Source organism: Electrona antarctica, assembly GCF_951216825.1.
Source record: "Electrona antarctica genome assembly, chromosome: 10".
NCBI classification, from domain to species: domain Eukaryota; kingdom Metazoa; phylum Chordata; class Actinopteri; order Myctophiformes; family Myctophidae; genus Electrona; species Electrona antarctica.
Window position 1 is genome coordinate 54,796,602 of NC_136791.1, and position 22,168 is coordinate 54,818,769.

General features: G+C 41.6%; 1 protein-coding gene across 3 annotated transcripts; it reads right to left on the minus strand.

Annotated features, from left to right (window-relative positions):
• Nucleotides 1-2,994: 2,994 nt before the first annotated feature.
• On the minus strand, nt 2,995-21,218 carry LOC306931247 (tudor domain-containing protein 1-like). Of its 3 annotated transcripts, none has more exons than XM_079512540.1 (25): nt 20,983-21,218; nt 20,823-20,851; nt 20,666-20,711; nt 20,193-20,310; nt 19,850-19,916; nt 19,397-19,501; nt 19,093-19,275; nt 17,177-17,326; nt 16,736-16,904; nt 16,015-16,095; nt 15,633-15,809; nt 15,416-15,523; nt 14,964-15,134; nt 14,152-14,376; nt 13,485-13,670; nt 13,130-13,237; nt 12,306-12,473; nt 11,489-11,689; nt 9,189-9,311; nt 8,344-8,463; nt 6,737-6,916; nt 5,837-6,193; nt 5,667-5,732; nt 5,229-5,278; nt 2,995-3,379 (listed from the first exon to the last, which is right to left on the minus strand). In XM_079512540.1, the coding sequence occupies exons 1-25, from the start codon at nt 21,062-21,064 to the stop codon at nt 3,326-3,328; spliced, it is 3,324 nt and encodes a 1,107-aa protein (XP_079368666.1). In that variant the 5' UTR covers nt 21,065-21,218; the 3' UTR covers nt 2,995-3,325. The 3 variants fall into 3 exon arrangements, with proteins under 3 accessions (XP_079368666.1, XP_079368665.1, XP_079368667.1); XM_079512539.1 differs by having other exon boundaries at nt 15,416-15,535; XM_079512541.1 differs by lacking the exon at nt 13,130-13,237 and having other exon boundaries at nt 15,416-15,535.
• Between the last annotated feature and the right edge of the window lie 950 nt (nt 21,219-22,168).

The following is a 22,168-nucleotide window of genomic DNA, read 5'->3' on the forward strand; positions in this document are numbered from 1 at the left end:
AACAAAATATATATTAACTTGAGCGCTCAAGTTAGTAACTTGCTAATGTGAGCACTCAAGTTACTAACCTTCAGTGCTAAAGTTAGTAATTCGTTTTATTTTCTCTCACTCAATGGCCACTCCAGTAAAGTATCAACTGTGCCTCATTATACACAGCTGTCCAGAGCAACGAGGTTCCCAGTGTAAGGGTGTAAGCCCCACAAACATGCCAATGTGGTTGGAGGGATGGGAAGTGGGTGTTCAACCAGGTTCAAAGTGCCTTTGAGCTAAATGTGCAACAACCAACAACAATGCTCAGTCTCTCATTTTAAAGTAAAGCCAGTACATTTGATATAGAGGACAAGAACGCAGATCGTAATGTGAGTAGGCTGCACCCTTTTTTAGTTTACTTCCCAATCGTAGCGTGATATATTGCATTTCATGAACCAGAACCAGGTATTGGTAGAATTAATAGTTTGAGTAGGGATATGGTATTATGATTCCCCCACTGTCCACAATGTATTCTATCACAAATTATGTTGGCAAATTAAGTCATCATGGTATATTCCATAGAACATTTTAATTATATGATTTTTTCTTTTTTTAACAGTTTGTTTTTCATATACAAATGATTTTGATCCCGTCAGACTTGCAGATTTTGATTGTGATCAACCTCTCATATGCTGTACAATGTACATTCTATGACTATACAGTAGTATAAACATTTCCAAGTTGTTCATTACACATAGGATATCATTCCAAGATTTACATTTTGAAAAGGAATGAACCTGTCAATTAATTCAAATGTTTTGTTTCAAACTTATGAAAGGGAAAATAAGCAATTTTAAGATAATGTATAACTTGAATGACCTGTAATGAGCATTCATTTCATGCCTGTCATTATAGAAAGTTATTACGAATGGCTGAGGTGTCATTCTGGAATGAAACTGCACAAAAAGGATACACATAATACTGTAAGTCACAGCTGAATGAACACCCATTGTCAATTACCTTTTCTGATACTTTTACATATTGAAGCACAGTACTTGTATTTCCAGGTTTTAGACCTGAAATCTGTATAGATTTGAAATTTTTATATACTTTAAAATCAATGGATTAAAAGAAAACGTGACATTTCAAAATAGAGCATCCTGTTCTTTCCATAATTTGCTGTCTGTCTCATTCCTGAAACGTACTAATATATTTTAGCTGGTTGTGACAGACAGACCAACTCGTCTTGTCTTTACTTTATTAAATAAGGAAAGGTAACTGTTCACTTCCATAAGTATTAAGTGTTTTATACCGACTAGTATTTACTGTAGCAAGGCAGTGTTGGGGAGGAATGGAGAAAAGAATTGCACTTCAGCAATGAGTGTTGAGCCAATAAAACATCCCTAAGGATAGCCTATTGTCAAAATGGTCAAATACATAGGTTATCCTCACGCACATTTCATCACTCTGTAGTCGTATAACTTGTGTGCTGTCAATGTCAAGTGTCAGATCAACTGTCACAACATACTGTACATTACAGCTGCATACAGTATAGGACAAAGTCAACCACATCAAATAAAACAGAACAAGCCTTATAATGGCTCATGTTGGAATCATGGCATGGCTCATGCCATGATTGGTTAAATATCAACTGACATCATTGGAGGTTTTCTTTTTCAAATCAGACAATGTTCTGAGATACTCTACACAGCACTGTTTCCCAAACAGTGGGTCGGACCCCATTTGTAGTTCAGACACACTTTTATGTGTGTCGAATAAGGTCGCGAATACAAGCGGCTGAAATGGGTTTTCTTCGACGGGTGGCTGGCATCTCCCTTATAGATAGGGTGAGAAGTTCAGTCACACAAGAGCGACTCAGAGTAGAACCGCTGCTCCTTCGCCTGGAAAGGAGCCAGCTTAGGTGTCTGTAGCACTCTGGTGGAGCTGTTGCCGCCGCGACCCGACTACAGATAAGCGGTTGAAGATGGATGGATGGATGGACACACTTTTATGGGTCCCCTTTGTTTTTGTTTCCTACATTTTCAAAAAACATCTCCAAAAAAGCAAAACAAAATCAATTTTTTTTCCAGTAATGTCATGAAGAAATGAAATAAAAATCTAAGAAATTCCATAAATTAGAGCAAACTAGAGCAATAAAAATGCAATGAAACACACACACGTCCCAGGACCCAGAGGTGGTCTTTTAGATGGGTCCCATGGACATTTTACGAGTCCAGCTTCAACAACATTAGGAGTCATATTTTGTCATTTTTACAAATTGCAGCATTTAACTCCCATTTCATCTAGTATGGTTATATTCATGTATAAAATATATCTGAAAGAAATAAACACAATTCTAAATCTTCTAAAGAGTTATGCAAACAGTGCAAAGTATATGCAAACAAAGTAAATTAAATAGCACCAAATTACAGTACAGTTCCGAGTACAGTGGTGCGTCCATGGGACCCCAGAAAGGTCCACAGATGGGTCCATTAAAAATAATCTGCGTTTTAGGATGCAAAATGCACCCTATTATCACTGCACAGTATATATATATATATATATATAAAAATGCATTTTCACCAATCTATTGTCCACAACTAGCTTACAGTAAACTGAGGAAGGATTTGAGAAGAAAGGTGTTTGTGAAGGGAGAGACTGGTGCTACCGGACACCTGACAACAATACCATGGCTAAACAATGTTGAATGTCTTCAACAACAGCCTTTGGCAGAGGAATGTAGGCCAATATTTGACAGGAGTAAACTAGCTATTCGGTTAACTACAAATTATAGAAGAGTACTGTAGGTCTGCACCAGCAAAGACTCGAGACAGTTTTATATTGTATAACTTAAGAGCACCATTTGGTGGAGGTTCTGTAGCAGATTGACTCCAACACACCTGTGAAATTACTTTTTTTCCCCCTTGTAGGAGATAGGCTAAGTGTTAACTGATTTCACAATATTGTACCACAAGCTAGGGGCATTATGATCCAGTTCACACAATACATCTACTCAACAATATATTATTCCAAAACAAAACTTTAATGCAGAAATAAATAAAACATGGTCACACAGGCTCTACTACCTGAACAGAACACACTGTCCTACAGTGTGTATCTACATAATTCTTTTTTTTAACAATGCAAATAAGGTAGCCTACAGTAACCAAATACTGTCACCTACAGTCCTAACATAGATTATCAGGGTAAGATGTTGTCTTAATATTGTATTGTCAAATGAACACAGAGCGTCTATACATTATTATAAATGTAAAATAAATTAAATTCTTATTTAAACCTAAATCTCGAGGGTACATTCTAAATAAACAAATATTTTGAACACCTGGTCTTGTTACTACTTCTCCATTCGTGTGAGTAGCAACTCCAGCATCTGTTCCAGATGAGCCATCTGAGGAAGAACACGGATGAAAACAGTCCTTAGTTTGGAACAATATGATGAGTCCATGTCTAATGGAGCATATGAAGACCAAGAATGTCAGCACAAATCGTGATACATGCTCTGAAAGCAAATCATGCACAAAAACATGCACGCTAGTCTTTGGGAAATGTGTTGTAAATTTAAGATTTCTGCTGAAATCCTTAGTCTTCATATGCTCCAATAGACAATCAAATAAAATGTAGTTAAAAGGACCACTTCAACACCATCTTCATACAATTGGTCCTCTCTAATGATCATGATAAAATAGCACAATTTCTTTCTACTAAGTCTGTGTAAGAGGGCTGTGGGCAGTTCAGAAACCCGTCCACCAGTGACATTGATGCAGGCTTTCTATTCCTGAAAAATTGCAATGCGAAAATGGAAGCAATCATTCTCACGATAATAAAAATCTAAATCTATTTAAAAAAATCTTGTTTAAAAAAAGAAAATCTGCCCAACGATGAAGACACTGGTGGACAGGTTTCTAAACTGCCCACATAGCCCTCCTATGAGACACAGACCGATTATAAACAAATGGTATTTTATCATGAACATTAGCGAGGACCAATTATATGAAGATAGGTAAAAAAGTGGTTAAGTGGTCCTTTAAGACATCCAAATCAACATTAAGAGGATTGTTTAAGTCAATGACTGTCAATCAAGTACCCATTCTAGGCTCTGACAAATGGGTTGTTTCAGAAAGGTTTCACCATTACGTGATATTTTGTGTTCTGATACAGAGCAGTTCACTGAATTAATTTGTATGATAAATTATGTGATTTTGGAACGATAAATATATTCCATCAGAACATTTACAACTAAGCAATTTATCAATGTTTATTTTCTATATTCGTACAGACTCACGGACGTGGTGAAAACTAAAGTTCAAATTGTGGCGGGAGGTGTACAGTAAGTGGTGGAAACGCAGTTATTCCCATATATATGACCTGGCCTTGGACATGCCTGATGTCAGTGCATACCGGTGTTGTTAGGCAACGGTTAATGTCAACACAAATCAGTTGATAGAAAGAGAGAAAGGGCAGGAGAAGGTCGGAGAGGGATAATGTTCGATCAGAGAGGGAGGAGAGAGTCCATTTCACCCATGCAATAACTTGGCCAATGCTTTGTATGGAAACTTGAACGTGGTATACGTTGGCTAGACATACCAACTGTCCTACGGTCATTGGTCAGACAAACCCGTGCTGCAGGTTAAAAATCAGCGCGGCTCCCAACATGTGTGGCGGGTTAAAACTAATATGTGCTGCGTGTTTAAAAAAAGAAATCACACCCGTGTAGTGCCCCTCACTTCACACAGGTGTGATTTTTTTTTGTTAGACTCAACTCATAAGGGTTGATTAGGTGATATAATGGTGATGTAAAACAAACTGTGCCCACAAAAAATAAATGCCATTAATAAAGAGACAATATGACGTATGACGAGTTACATTATGGCGTACATTTTTCCTTCATTGTCAATGGCGTTTACAAAACAAACATTGAACTAAAGACAAACATTAAACCATTGTATAGGAGGGGCTAGCGCCCCTGCACCTGTAGCTTCCTATGTGGTTAGGGTTTGGGGAGGGTGTCTGACTCATGGTGTGTCGGTTGGTATGTCTAACACATGCAAGCCTGCTTTGTGCCACGTTACCTCCTTGTATGATATAAAATGTCTTTAATGCACTGGTTTGGATCTGTACTTTGTACTGGCTGCAAATTCAGGTATCAGGAAGGAAAACTGTATTGGAACATCTCTGAAAAGTAATGCATTGCAAGAGCAGTGAGCAGGATCAATTCATGAGCAGAAGGCAGCTCTGACCTTTGTCTTCATCTCCACACAGCAGCAGACATCTTGTTGCTTCTCAACACCTACAGGGCACAAATCAAGTGACATTCTTTTTAGCATGTGTAATTCAACATTGTGTAAGTCAAGTTTTATTGTTACATAGCATATCCAGACAGGTACATAAGAGTACAATTGGGTTTCGGCTACTCGACTGTGCATCATCAAGAAAAATAGCGAAACAAAACAACAGTTATCTATCTAATCCTTTTCGAAGTATAATGCACACGCACGCTTGGTTAAATAATGTGTGTGTAGGTTCTGTATTAATAAATGTGTATGTACAGTATGTGGTAGTTTGGTAGTTTTTCAAGACCATTATGCCCATATCATGTCAAAAGTTCAGTTCAGTATAAGCCGAATTTAAATGCACTCAACACTCATGCTCAGAATTTCCTTTTAGAGAAGACATACCGTTACTCTGTGTATGAGGACTGTGTGGAGCCGTTATTTGGTCAGCCACCTTCTGTGCAGCATTATCTGAAAACAAATCACAAATTGATTTAAGTTGTAACTGAATTCTTATTGACTGCACTGAATTTGATAGATTTGAAGATTGATGAGTAAGTTTTGACTTGACCAACCGTTGACCACAGCAGCATCTGGCATTGTCCCAGTGGCATCTGCGGTGCCATCTGTGTTGCCGGTTGGTTGTTCCAGCTCTACGGGTGTGGCTGAAGCCATCTGGCTTGCCCCAGATGCACTGGCATCGGTGTGTTGGGGTTCGAGGGCTTGGTCAGTTCTGGGAGGAGTTGTTGTCTGTGGCTGTAATCTGTTCAGTGTAAATGTGTTGAGCTGTCCCCCACCTCTGTGGGCAGGCAGGGTTACAGACAGAAGGTGTATCAAGTTGTCACTGTAATCGACGGTGGCACTGACATCTTCAGAGAGCAGGGTTTTAAACAGTGCCAACTCCTCTGCCGGGAGGGGAAAAAGCTCCTTACCTGCATGGTTGAGAGGATGATGCGTAATTTATATATACTGTAAAAGCATAAATTGAGCTTAAGAGCAAAGCACTGAATGCATGAATACATTGTAATACCTTGACCTGGTATATTGTCTGCCTCGTGCAAAAACCTTGCATCTCCTTGTTAGTTTATTTAGATAGACATACAGTTTGCTTGACAACAAATAAGACTCATTAGCCAAAATGCTAAGTTTTTACCTGGTATCCTAGTTTCTTTCAAGCTCTACATTTTATTTGTATTATACTTACTTGTTGACTAGGGTTCATGTAATTTACTCTGCTCTTGCAGTGTCTGGTTAAGGCCTACATTATATCCATTTTCCATTCTTTAAATATGGTACAGTAAGTAACGTTCTTTTTAAAATTGTGAATAATGATATATTATTAATTATATCAATCATGACGTTATTTGCCATTTTATGGTTAAAGTATATAATCACATATTAAAGTAATTGAAAAATAATCAATAGATTAATGGTTACACTATTTACACTTAAAATTAAAAAAAATATAGCAGCACCCTCATAGCTGCCAGTTAGTGCACAACGAGTGATGTAGAAGGGGACCTTCAAAAGGTGTGAGGGTATAGGCAGGATGCTGGTGTAGGGAAGGGTCTCTGTGTTGCCGTGGTCAGCATACAGGACGGTGACCTCACTCTCTCCTGCCTCCAGGACCACCGCCCTGTACCAGTTCTTATCACCTGAGAAGGAAAAAAAGGGAAGGCAGAGTTAAAATTCCAGTCCTTAAATTAATACCCTCACCAGATCCTACCCCATTCTTAACCACACCAAACCCATGCCTCAACGTAACCACACAATCACAGTGCCAAATCTAAACTACAATGAATTCAACCCATATGGGCTGGCTGGGAGAAAGAAGGTGTAAGTAAGGGTGGAACTGGACGTCCAACCATGAGAGTACTTTAAGGTCTTCCTGAAGACACTTTGATAGCATACAGCATGGGTCTTCAACAGGGGATCAGGTGGCCCTAGGGGGTCCTCAAAGTTACTACAGGGGGCACACCAAATCTTTGTGTGATAGGAACCTTTCATTTTATTTTATTAATGATATTTTTTTTGGCTTTTTGCCTTTATCGATAGGGTTCAGTGATTTGACAGGAAAGGGGGCGAGAGACGGGGGGAAGACATGCAGCAAAGGCTGACGGGCTCGGGACTTGAAGGCCGATAGGAACCTTTTTTTAATTGAACCGTGGCATCACTATTCTGGGGGGGGGGGGGGGGGGGGGACATTCACGGAAAATAGCCGATTTACAAGCTCACAACATATTGCGCTGTGACACGTTGTGAGCTTGTTATTGCCGGTGGACTGTCACTCTTCTATTCACAGAAGAGTGATTGCATTGATAATTTATAGGATAGGAGACCGATTGCATTAGTAATTTATAGGATAGAAGGCATTATACCAGCATTACATACTGTAGATGCCACTCCTAAAGCCTTTCCTTTCAAAATGTCTCAGAACGCAAGAGGAATATAGGTTGGTAGAGAAAGAAAACTGTTTTTGATGCCAACCTGGTATAACTTAGTTGTAAGTGTGGTTCACACACAGCTCCCTCCATTACAGAAAACATACAGGACTATGCAATACTTGTGGAGTATCAGATGGACTGCGATAAAAACAAATACACAAAAGCTATTCAGTGTAAATTATTAACAAATTACTTACAAACTGCCTTCTACACTTTTCGCAAATTCCAATTACCTGGACAGAGTGTACAGTACATTCATGTGCATGAATAAAGTATCATTTAGATGAGCTGTTTGCCGTATTGCAGGCCCTAGAAAAGAAAATGTTCCCAACTCATTGACATTAACTTAAGTGCCAGGGGGTGGACACCAGTTTTGGTCCTGGGTGCCACTGTCCCCATTATAAATAAAAGAAAGAAAATGTAATTATATTGTGCATGTCATCACCTGCACACCAGATTAGAGGAATTTTCAAAATATGGATTAAAAAAAAAAAAAAAAAAAAAAAGAATAAATAAATCTCGGTTTCTCGGTGGTGGCAACCAGTACATGGTTAGATTCATCTCGTGATCTCGTGGGTGGCACCTAAACAGTTTTAACAACCCTACATGGGTGTGCTGGAATAGTAGTAGTTTCCTACCAGAGGACCGTGCACAGCAAGCTGCCCCAACAGCTGGAGTTTGACTCAGACAGGAGTCCTGGTTGGTGCTCCCGTACACTTCCAGATCCATCATCATTCTTTGGAGTTCCTCCACCCCCACTGAACACAACAAAGACATTTTACTACAGGAAAATAAACTATAAACACAACCAAAATATATAAAAAAATATGTTACCACAATGAGAATAAGAATAGGGAGGAAAACAAATACAGTGAACAATGTTAAAGCACTAATTTGATTCAACTAATAATGTTCTGTTGTCTGAACTTACATCTTCATGTATGTTCTTTTCTATACAGTTACATGTAGAAAATCTGACAATCTATTTACAACCAAATGATGACAATTGTATTTGGCAGTGTGGCTCTCCTCCTGTGATGCTCTACAACAATCTGGGCCAGCCTGACGCATACCCTGACATCACAACCCCCCCCCCCCCCCCCGAAGCAGAGCCCAACTAGGAAACGGTCACCTAGCCAAGGTTGCAGCCCAAGGACCCAGGGAGGGAAGCTGAGGGGGACATTTCTATGACCTATTGGTGCAGCGTTTCACATTTGTGATACACCCTATGGGCAGAAAGTGCTGAGATGTGCTCTACAGAATCCCCACATGTGATTCCAATTCTTGGTTGATTGGATGATATGGTGTTTTCTTTTTAAGAAATAGGGCCCTCCCACAAATGCTTGCAATTAGGCAATATCTGTAGTAGGATAAGATGGATGAGTGAGTGAATGTGTTACAACAACCTGAGTCAGGGTCACAACAAAAATCACAGTGAGTCCGAGTGAAAGGTGATAGGGTAGAGGCGAGGGTGTGTTCTCACTCTTGGTGGTGTGAAGGTAGAATAAAGAGGGACTGATGATGGCAGCCACTCTGGGCTGGAAGGTCTCGTTCTGAGGCAGCTCTCCAGCCCTCCAGTCTACTGGAAAACAACCTGCTGGAACATCTACACAACACAGTGGACCAGTTATATTTGTACATACGTCAGTCAATGACACACACAGAAGTTCCCTCACACACACACTTTGGGAAGGCTACATATTGTATGTCCAATTGTGATGCTGAAATCCTATACGAATAAGGTTTGATTTGATTAGTGGGCAACCTGGTGGTAATGTCACTGCAAGGGGCGGGGCTGCATCCTTGGCGATGGGTGGAACAAGGGGCGGGGCTGCATCCTTGGTGATGGGTGGAACAAGGGGCAGGGCTGCATCCTTAGTGATGGGTGGAACAAGGGGCGGGGCTGCATCCTTGGTGATGGGTAGAACAAGGGGCGGGGCTGCATCCTTGGTGATGGGTGGAACAAGGGGCGGGGCTGCATCCTTGGTGATGGGTGGAACAAGGGGCAGGGCTGCATCCTTGGCGATGGGTGGAACAAGGGGCAGGGCTGCATCCTTGGTGATGGGTGGAACAAGGGGCAGGGCTGCATCCTTGGCGATGGGTGGAACAAGGGGCAGGGCTGCATCCTTGGCGATGGGTGGAACAAGGGGCAGGGCTGCATCCTTGGCGATGGGTGGAACAAGGGGCGGGGCTGCATCCTTGGTGATGGGTGGAACAAGGGGCAGGGCTGCATCCTTGGCGATGGGTGGAACAAGGGGCGGGGCTGCATCCTTGGTGATGGGTGGAACAAGGGGCAGGGCTGCATCCTTGGTGATGGGTGGAACAAGGGGCAGGGCTGCATCCTTGGTGATGGGTGGAACAAGGGGTGGGGCTGCATCCTTGGTGATGGGTGGAACAAGGGGCGGGGCTGCATCCTTGGTGATGGGTGGAACAAGGGGCGGGGCTGCATCCTTGGTGATGGGTGGAACAAGGGGCGGGGCTGCATCCTTGGTGATGGGTGTCACGTCCGTCTCTGGAGCCTCAGAAACACTGCTGCTACAATTCTCTGTGTCAAAAAACATAATCTGAATCTATAGATGTAGAATTATTACTTCTAAAAGAGTCTTAAAGGCTGCACTGGCTGTTATTTATGATAGTCAAAAGGCTAGAAAAGAATATGCAGCATATAAAGGGAGACACCATCAACCAGTAAGACCGTTAAGGATGTAATTTACAGCTAAACATTGCACTCAAGAATGTTTTTTGGAAACATTTCAAGCGAGAAATAGACAATGCAGTAAATAAATATATATGTATTCTATTTTATCAACACTTTCTGTTTACCAGGTTACTGCGTTGCACTCAACATAAATGAATGGACTATCACTACCGTGAGCAATGAAATCCTTTGTTTTGTCAATTTATTAATTTCTTTATATGCCTAATCTCATACTTTCCCTCTACCCCACTTGTATGCCAAGTACGAGATATCTCGTACATAAAGCTTTATATCAAAAAGGAAACGGTTTTGCTGAAAATCAACTTCACTGGTCCTGTTGCTAGGCAACGCCTTGCATACCCCCAGCACCAGGAGGATACGTGCGCACGCACCCCATAGGGCCCCATTAAAAGTAGGATCTTCTTTGGCCGTTATCTCTGAAGCTATGAATGCTGTCCGTGGTGATCATCATTACACAGGACATTTTAGGTCATAGATTGTTTGATCGATTTTTTATCGTATATCTTAGTTATAAGGGTAACTGTGGTATAATCACAATATTACACTTGAGGATGTGCGTTAACTGCCATGAATGGTAATGCACACCCTCTCGTGTAATATTGCTTAAATAAACCCCTTCAGGGTGATTAGACCTTTCTGCTCATCACCCTAAAGGGAGAAGGGTGATCTGAAATTGATTATCCCTTGCATATCCCAGTCATTCAAGTGCACCATGTCAGATATTGACTGCATAAAGCCTTGTGTTGGGATTGGACAATGATAGTATGTGTATTCATTGACATGCATACATACACGGCCTCAACACTAGTAGTTCATGCAGCGCAGGTGCATGCGTCGGACCCATGCACATGCACGCACATTCGTGATTCTTTTGCGGACTTTTGTGGTTATTTGCCTTGTATTGGCCTATTCGCGGCCGCCTACTAAAAATCATACTGTGGTGGCTGGTCATGATTGTGTGGTGGCCCGCCACACAAGGGATATGCATATAAGGGAAATACTGTTGTATGTGTGTGGAGGAGGTGCACTTTAATCTCGTGAAGATGTCTTCCTGTGACTCAAACCTTGCCGAGTGGCTGCATTTGTGGCCAGCTGCTCCTCCAGCTGCAGGGTAGACGTCACACTCTGTCCTCCGCTCTCAAGCTCCACCTCGTAGACATCCCCAACTTTAGAGGTCACACGCACCTTCAGATCCGACATCCCCATGAGAGTCTGGAACCTTGAAATGGTCTCACTGCTCCACACAGAGCCCACTGGCAGCATGCCTAGACATGTGCACACACACACACACACACACACACACACACACACACACACACACACACACGTTTGCCTGTTTACGGCGGTCCTCTGTAGTAAGCAAGCCATCTATGTAGAAGAATCAAATGTATTGTCACATCGCTACTAGTTTACAGATGTAAAGAAGTAGGTATGGTTTGTTTTCGCGTAAGCTTGTCTTTTCAGAAAGAGATAAGAAACGACAAAGACAGATTAGGGAGACCACTGCAGAACGCAAAAAGATAAGTTTTAACACTTATAACGATAAACACATGTCCACATCCCATGAAATAAAAACGCGGGTGCCTGTGACGTCTTAAGATCAGCCATTCACTTCCTTGATTACGGGCCGACTAACTTCCTTATTTACTCTGAATCTACGCTGCCTCCGCGCAGATTGATCATAACGGCAATGTTCTGTTCTAATTTCTGACTTCATCATGCATCTCGTTTAGAATATTATGCTTCTAGAGAGAGATCAGTTTTATGACGGCGATGTAATAAAGGAAGATTTCACCTCCCGGTTTTGGGGGGGAAAAAAAGGATTTACAAATGTTTGTTAACAATGCAAGGCTAATGTAAACATACATGCACAGAGCATACCTGCGAGGCAGCAGTGAATGGCCTGGATCGGCAGCGTGAGGAGTTGTGGAGTGATGGTTCGGAGGTGACTGATGTCCACCTGGCTGCTGTTCCCATAGTCCACAAAGAGTACCTCTGCCTTTACCTCAAACACACTCTGGATCATGGCCCGATACCATACACCATCACCTACACACACACACACACACACACACACACCCCCCCCCAATATTAGATGCCAACAGTTCTTCTCAACTGATTTCAGACCTCAACATTAAGTTGCAACTTAATATATTTGATATTCTTTATATATTTAGAATATCTATATATTTAGAATTGTCTTGAGGTTAGGGTTAGAAGTCTTTATTTGACAAAGATAGAGGAGAGAGAGATGAGACATATGGGAATCGAACTAGGGACTTGTCAGAAGTTCACATCCCACTTTTGGCTGGTGATGTTGGGCAGAGAAACATTCAATACTGATGTGCATGAATATCCTTGGGGGGCGGGGTTGTTATGGTAAATTCAAGGGCACACATTTCACTGTTGAAACGTGAGCTTCAATGAAATATCAAATATTTAAAAGATTTACGCATGCTACTTTAACTCACAGTTCGCATGTAGACCCTAGGCCTAGACTGTAAAATATGCGGTTACTTTAACTCTGAAACTGTAACATGGACCAGCTAGACTTAGACTTCACAGCCCCATGAACAATATAAATAGTTAGTACATTGGAATTGTAGTGTTGTAGAAATAAATGCAGCTGTCTGGGTTCAAATCCGACTAGAGGATATTACTGCATGGCATTCCCCACCATGTGTTGGGTCTCCAACTTGTCTCACCAGAAAACATAGCGCAGCACGGCTCTCCCACTCTGGGCCTGAAGGGAGTGTTATGCGCCTCACAGTGCTGTTTCAAATCTGCCATTAGGTTCTGCATTTTGTGGGGGTCTGACATACACAAACAGACAGACTCATTTCAACAGTGTCTGATTAAAAACACCATTTTGCAATCTAGAAAGTGGCCTTCAGTTTTGTTTGTATGGTGTATGCTAAATGCCAAAGGCAAATTTCTACATTTACAGCTTAGTATAATCTGAAAATAATATATATGTTAATATGATAACCATTATATATGCAGAGCTCACTCCGTGTCAGCTGTGCACTCATACTCCGAGTCAAAATAGACAAAGGTTACCTTCAGGGTTGTGCAGGTAGCAGTAAAAGTCTCCAGGGTTCTCCACCAGGTTGGCCACCACTGCCACCATCTGGCCATCACTGGGAAACTCAGAGTAACACCAAATCGGGGGAGGGACCTCTGGGCTGGCTGCACAGGATACAAACTGTGTATCTGCCCAGGTTTCTTCAACGAGTGAATCTCCATCTACATAGCATAGAATTGGTGAAAGAAGGCAAAATTGACTAAGTCAATGTAGGAGACTCACACAGTTCAGAAGAATGCACAAAGACTTGGGAGAGGTGGCCGAGGCATATTCTATAGTTGCGGTTGCGCACGACAATGCGCAGTACTGCAGTTGAGAGCATAAGAGACCGAGTTGATTGGTAAGATGGAACTGCTTTATACCTACTGTAACTATCATGTATTTCACTACTGTGTTTCAATGTAACCTGCAATATTCAGTAAAGACAACTATTCTAACACTTTGTGCCTCTGTGTATATCTGTGTTCCTCTGCACCATGAGATCCAATAGCTGCCATTGTGCAACTACACTGTCAGCAAATGTGACACATTTACACACGTACACGATTTACATAAGTCAACCTCACACATACATGATTGACATGATAGCCAACCTCCTTAACATATTCAAATTAATACAAAACATTGCTCCAGAAGTTTTACTGTGGGTCTGGCTGTCAGCATCCAGCTGCTGAGGACAGGCATGGCCGAGGGTCAGCAACAGCTCAGCAATGTCTGCTTGAGGGTCGCCGAACTCGTCCATCATGGACACCAGGGCGGTGCCATCACGCTTCCCCAGGATCTTCACGCGCAGCTGGCGGTTGCATACAGCCTGCCGCAGGAGCGTGATACAGTCCTCAGACCAGCACTCCTCCACTGGACCCACTCCTGGACAAGAGGACAGGAAGATGACTGTGTGCATGTGACGCCGCATGAGACTAAATGTATGCTTTTCTTAAAAGACATCACACACACACACACACACACACACACACACACACACACACACACACACACACACACACACACACACACACACACACACACACACACACACACACACACACACACACACACACACACACACACACACACACACACACACACACACACACACACACACACACACACACACACACACACACACACACACACACACACCATTTTTGTGTGTGGCATTTTTAAGCTTTGTTTCAGAGATATGAGTGTGTAGGGAGAAAAGAAAGCAAGGGCAGAGAGACATGCTAGACAAGACAGGTAGTCTAGAATGCGCCTTCTGCCCCTCACAACCCCCAAAACAAAAATGTGTTTTACATAGATGACAGATCTTAAGAATGGCCTTGGGAGACAAATCAGAGAAACTAACTGTGAGGAGCAAACATTCTAATGCGTTCCATGTCATGAAATGTGTCATATCATTTAGGCTGGCAGTTTCCCCTGAGGGCACACAGGGTAAGCCCGGCATGTTTCCTTACCTGCCAGGGCACAGGGGACGGCCTGCAGGGGCAAAGCCAAAAGAGCTCGGCTGATGGGCCGCAGGCGACTCAGCTCCACCTCCTCAGATGGACCAAAGTCAATGTATCCAACACACACATGCTCTTCAGATGAATATGCGAGCACCTTTGCCCTGTACCACTGCTTGTCCTCTGTGGGCGAAGAACTTTTAATTTGTTTGAGTATTTAAATTTTTTAAATCCACTCGTGGGTGGAATGGAACGACGTACAACATTGGGTGATTCTTCAAAGGTTAATGAAAAACATCCGCAGTCAAGGGGGAATTAAGATGAATTAATTACGCAGTCAAAGTGTAAATTGCATTGTAATGTATGGTACATATCACGAATTCTAATACTTGAATTCTTGTCACTGATTTATATTTTAAAGTGGCTACTAATAAAAGCCATCAAGGCAAAGACACTGTCATTACCTGAGAAGTGGGAGCAACACATGGTGCCAGGGGCTGGTCTGAAGTTGTGGTTCGCTGGAATCTGACTGCAGTGTTCCCTCAACATACACTGGTGCTCGTGGATTGCAGCTACAAACACAACTTTTCCATTTCCATTTAGTCCATTTAAACCTTTTACTTATTTAATACAGAAATGCTGCATCTGTAATCTTACATTATATGCCATTTGTGTGCTTACCAGCGTTTTCAAACTTCTGACAAATCATATTGTGCGGTGACTGGAGGTTAGTGATCATAGCGGAGAAGGTGTCTCCCACACATAGGGTGAGGGGCTTAGGGGGCCTGGCCCCCAAATTCTCATCCTTCCCAATGGACAGGCGCTTGAAGTTATCTAGTGAGGCGCTCACCAACGAGTCTGAGAACAAACAGGGAAAGTGTTCCTAATAGGTCTCAAAGCTCAACTTCAATGTTTGTGAATGTACAATACAGTGGATATTTAATTTTACAGTTCCAAACACTTCGGTCTGTACAATTCTAATAATATAGTATGTTGAGTAACATCACACACACACACACACACACACACACACGTCACACACACACACACTAAGTCTACTCACTTATGTCTGGTTCAGTTTTTTTGGACACCTTAGCTGGTGCTGCATACCCCTGGTCTATCAGGAATGTGCTCAGACGTTTGCCTACAAGGAGGAAGGGAAGGAAACATTTTAATACGAGTAGAAAATAAGTTGTAATGTGTGCTCATGTAAATGTGGAAGGACTTATTACACATCATAAACACAATACTTTTGACAAAAAAAAATATTGGTGATACTTTGCAATGTAAATAAATATCAAAACAGAGTAGTGGTACCATTATCTAATGACACATTCAACTACACTGTGTATTCAATATAACTGTATAGAAAGGTGTGCGGTGGCCAACTGGCTATGTAAGATTAAGTAATAAATAAACATAGCACAAAAAAAAGTTTTAAATTTGTGTTTGGTCTTGGACTAATAAATGGGGCACAATTAAAAGGGGAAATAAACAGGCTATCCAAAAGCATAAAACGTATCACCAATAAAACGTATCCCAACTTTTTGTGCAAGGTTTATATTTCCTGTTAAGAACTACGTTTGGTAAAGCTCAGTAAGTGATACATTTCTCATATTTTTAAGTCCCTGGAACAAGAAAATTAAAATGCTGGGCTTTGAAACACTCAATCATATTGCACCATATTGGACTTTATGTCTGTAAGAAGTTTTTTATATATATATGACTTCTAAATAAAATCAAAATCAGGTGGTTTGACAAAGTTGTAAGTGAACAGAGCTGACCAAAGGCTGACAGTTCGATGTCCACAGTGAAGACATGTCCATTATCTGATGCGTCTATCACAGTGACTGGGAAATACTTTGCATTCAGCAGCTGCTTCACAGCCATACAACAGTCTCTGGTCCAGCTGCCAGCCACTGGTACCACACCAGACAGACGGCACTGCAGAACCTGAACCAAACCCATCAAAGTTAGTTATTATACTTAAATCACTGTTTATATACTGTAGACCAGTGATTCTCAAACTGTTTAGTTTGAGACCCAAAACAGAATACATATACACTCACACTCCATGTGGTATTTGGTCACCACTCTTAACCCAATGCAAATTTAACCTACCATACATCAATGTTTTTTTTTGTGAATAAAACATAAGACAGTTTAAAAGTAAAAAACTGTTTAGTAAGTAAATAAATACAATAATTGATACTTCCTGTACTCACACATGGAGGCATGACCTGCAGACTGACAGGCAGGGGTTTGATCAGGAACAGTCGATCAGTAACGGTTTCCTCATTCCCAATGTCAATATAGAGGACAGTGGCTGGCTTCTGGTTTGCTGACACCGATTGCACAAGACCTCTGAACCAATTCTGCACACGCACGCACACACAGTTATGTATATTAATAAACCAGTTGCAATGCATAGATTGGCTATTTTCCTAATAGCCGATGTAAGTAAGTAAGCCTTGCCGAGCCATGAGTCCCATAGGGCAGGAGCCTATCTCCTGTTTCTGTAGCGTGAGGCAGCTTGATGTACAAGTACACCCCCTGGACATGACGCTAGTATGTCGCAGGGACTTACCCCCAATCCAACCCTTGATGCCGAGTGCCAAGCAGGAAGGCATTAGGTCCCATTAGGTCTTTGGTATGACCCAAGAGGAGAATTAGCAAGAGAGACCACTTTGCTTTACTTCCTGTATCTGCGTGAGGTGGGCGGTAACATTATTAGGAGACAGGAAGAATGTTGGAGTCTATTCATTTCCAATGGGAGAGTGAACGTGAACACAGCTTCTGAACCATTCCTTAACTCCATGGTCACTGAACTAAATACTGGACCAAATCATCACAAGGCACACAATATTTACAAGATATTCATAGTAAAATGGCTTCTTTTAGCGAGACAAATCAGGAGAAAATCTACTTTGTTAATGACATTTCTTTATCCCAGCAACAAACTCTCGCGAGATTTGAGATGAGTCCGGAAGCCTCTCTCTGTCCATCTGCAATTTCACGGACAACACATAGGGGGCTCTGACCCCATATTTAAGATGATAATATGTGAATATTATAATGTGAAATGAATGGACATATTTAAAACGATTAGAAATGATCCTTATGTGCCCAAATTAGAGCTGGCATACTTGGTCTGCATATTGAGACAGGCAGATATGTAGGCACGGTTGAGGAGGATAGATTATGTAGTCTGTGTGATCTAAAGGATTTTTTTATTGTCCATTCTACAACTCTATTAGGGAGAGACTTTTTAATGAGATAGATCCAAATCATGAATTGATATGGTTGGAGGACTTCGAGAAACTAAAACGACTATTTAAAAAGTACACCTTGTCAGTTGTTTTCAATGTACTTTGTTAAATGACTTGTCAGTGTTGTTGTCTTCTTCTTCTATCAGGTTTCATGGCGGTCGGCAAACCTAAATGGTGTATTACCGCCACCTACTAGACTGAGTGTGGAATCAGTGTTGTTGTCAGGGGGGGGTGGGTGGAGGTAGGGGAGAAGCAAACCACGCCTACTATATTTAGGAGACCATTTGTAGGCTTTGTAGGCTTTTAGCCTCTAGTGGATCCAATGAAGATGGCCCATCTTCATACATAAACCATCTTTGGTATGACCCGGCCGGGGATCGAACCCCGACCTCCCAGTCTCAGGACACTAACCACAAGGCCACTGAGCTGGTAAATAGCCGATGTACATATGGTTAAAGTAGTTCAAACTGATTTTGATGCTATATTAACCAATTCTGCTGGGGAGCCCCTGGAATCCGATCAAGGACCCCTGAGGGTCCCCAGGCCCCACCTGGAGGACCACCTGACTATGTGCATTTTATTATTTGGGTTATCCTTTTAGCATTTCTTTTGTGTACATTTGTTTTGGTTAAAAAGTATTCAATCAAAGATAATTGAGAATATGAGTACAAATTAGCTCAATAATTGTCAAGGTCTCCGTCTTTTACAGGCATGTCTAATTATTCATATATTCAAATACAATAATTATAATCAAATATCTGATTTTTAAGACCAAAATTTGAATATAATTTCTAAGCTCAGTTGACACAGCCAAAGATCCCAACTGAGGGACTCGAGGAGGGAGAGAATGTAAAGTAATGCTGGCATCTCACCCCATCCAGAGCCAACTTGACAGCGCACACCTCTCCTTGGTTGGGGGTGTATGAGGTAGAAGGTGGGCCATCGCTGGCAGCCTTCGTCAGCTCTGTAGTGATGCTCTTCAGGTTCTCTGTAACCTGGGGGTCAAGAGACTGCACGAAAAACCTGCTGGGGCTGCGGAACTCTGCCACCAACCCCTACACGCACATGCACACAGTGCAATGAAGATAAATACACTAGCTGCTTTTTCATGGTCATCTGAGTACAGTACAGTATGCAACTATGCATCACAACACAGCAAAACAGTGTTTAACAGACCTTCATTTCTGTTCCTTTGGTGATGCTGTTGGGTTTCAGGTCCTTTAGATAAGTTTTCTGATGGGACATGGTTGGCTGGGCGGTGGAATCATCACTCACATTCAGCTAAACCAGACAAGACAAACAAGAGACCATACTGCCATCCAAGGTTGTAAAAATTAAGTTTCTCCAATATATCAATCTTGAATATCTGAATCAGTTTCAATATATCCCATATCACATCATAAATCAATCTGCAGTACTCCATACAGGGACTATTTTGGGGTACATTATGTCAAGCAAGTTTCACGTTTTTGGAAGTTGCCGTTCATAGAAGAGTTAACCAAAAATATCAAACATACATTACTTGACTAATGGTACCGTATAATCCTTTGAGTGTTGCCTCTTGTGGAAATGCTCACAATGCTGGACCGTTCTTGTGCTTTAACAATGCGTTAGGTTTTTCTGGTTTACCTTTGGCTGCAGTGTTGTGACCGCCTTCCCCATCACTGCCGAACCTTGGCTCTCAGTTGGATATTTACTGTAGATGGTCCAAATGTGTGGTTAAACAATTAACAGCATGGCACAGGTGAAGAACATTTCTCAATTATCACCTCACCCCGATTATGTCAGACTAGTTTACAAATATTTGTGTTTAAACCGCCTATCAGCACTTTTTACACCAAACCCTCAAGCAGAGGACAGTGCTAGATTTCTTCTGAATTTGATTACCGACACTCATATTTGACGCTGTTAAAATGTTTTGACAACACCAGAAATGTTGTGTTCAGGCAGAGCCAGAGCAGAGGTGACTTACATGACACTTGAAACTGGAGAGCTGGCATTACATGTGTGTCTATGTGCTGTCCAGTCTTGTGTCTGACATTGCACAGAGCAGTAGAAAGCATCCCTGCAGCGCACACATCGGAAATTCGCTGTTGGATGACATTGACAGTAGATCACTGTGTGCTCTCCCAAAGAGTTGCATGAAGCACAACACCACACAAACAGACATTCTATTACATGGCTCTGGGCTAGACCATATGGGCATATGACATCATCAACTTGACAACTTGCGACAGGAGCAGAACCTATTGAGTGAAAGATTCTTTAGTTATGAAAGAAATACAATATTTAAGGTGTTTTTATTGTAGTTGTAGAGGGCAAGTATAATGTTTTAAGGCATTTGTCTTATTTAGCCAGGGACGCTTTTAAAACAATACTTTCATCTGGACTCCTTTGACCTTTGAAATACAGGCCTATGATCTGTACTTAAGACTAGCTACTTACCTTGCTGACTGCAATAGTTGCACCAAGACACAGTAATGTCTGTAGGCTGTAAAGATCAAGTATGTATTAAGATAATTGTATGTAAGAATGTCGTCAAGAACAGACCACACCAATGGCACGGATTTAATTGACGTTCCATTATGATCTTGATACATACATGTCCATTGCTCTCTGATTTGGCATCTCCTGCAACAAAGAAAACAGTCTAATTGTGGTTATCTACTCGTTAACAAGTCGTGATGTTATTGTATCGGCTATTTTCGGTGTGTGTGTGTGTGCGTAAACATAGGGCACATATCGATTGTTGCGAGTCTTACCTGTTCTCAGAAAGTCCGGGCTGACTGGAGGGGTGGTGGGTTTCCGCAGGGGCACGTTGGAAACAAATAACGAAGCGCTCATGGTACTTTCAAAAAGTCTGTTGATTTTAAAAAGAACTGAAATAAATTGTAAGCGATTCACCTATAGCCTACAGGTCAACAGGTCATCAAATCCATGACCAAAATAAATGCTCAGGGGCTCAAAAAGCGTTGTTTCACAGGATAGGCTATGTGAGGCAGACTTTAACTGCACACATTTCACTTGTTTTAGCAGAGACAGCTGCAGCTAATTAAATTAATGAGTGTGTTGCATTCCAATGACGCTGAGGTGTGCCAACGTCTGCCAAAAAGCACTCAAAATAAGACAACCAATTCAACACCTGTTTTTTTACATTTGTTTTTCCTTAATATAAAAGAAAATCTTGTCGCGCTGGCCTGTTAAATTACAAATAAATGAAATTACCATTGCATTCCAACTGGTATTTAAAGTGAAACAACAGTGCATTAAATAGTGCATAATGGCCACATGTTCGGGTGGGATCACGCACAGTAAATCCCTGTGCGCAGGGGGGGGGCGCAGGTATAATAATATCATGCAGTTGCAGACTGACTGAAGACATTCTGGCGCTAAATGGCAAAAAAAAGAATAAGCCTTCATACAATTATAGGCCGCAAATAATCTACGGTTCAAAGATAAGTATTAATGAAGTATTGACTTTTTAGGCTATTTACCGGAGCAGATGCTCTCGTGTTTAATACATAATGCAAACCACTGAAACCAGAGTGTATGATGCAAAGTTGCAAACTAGAGACCCGGATGGCCCGATCGTTGCAGTGCAAACCAACCTGTCCTGTGACGAATTTTAGGCTACTATTCATCTAAATGTTTTCACTCTATAGTACCAACAGATCCAAAACGGTGGAAACTGCACAATTACATGTCATTTTTTTAATATAATATTAATGATTTTTTTTGGGGCAACTTTTTGATTGAAAACTTTATTAACAGTGTCATTTTGCGGATAAGCCCCTTATTGGTGTCCAGTCTCTCTAAACTTTCCATGTAAACAGTAAAAATCCAAATAATAAATACCCCCCCCCCCCCCCCCAAATAAATGCTAAAAATCCTGACAAATACCATGGTACAGTATACAGTCAAAACATTACTATACCCACCAGGTATCTT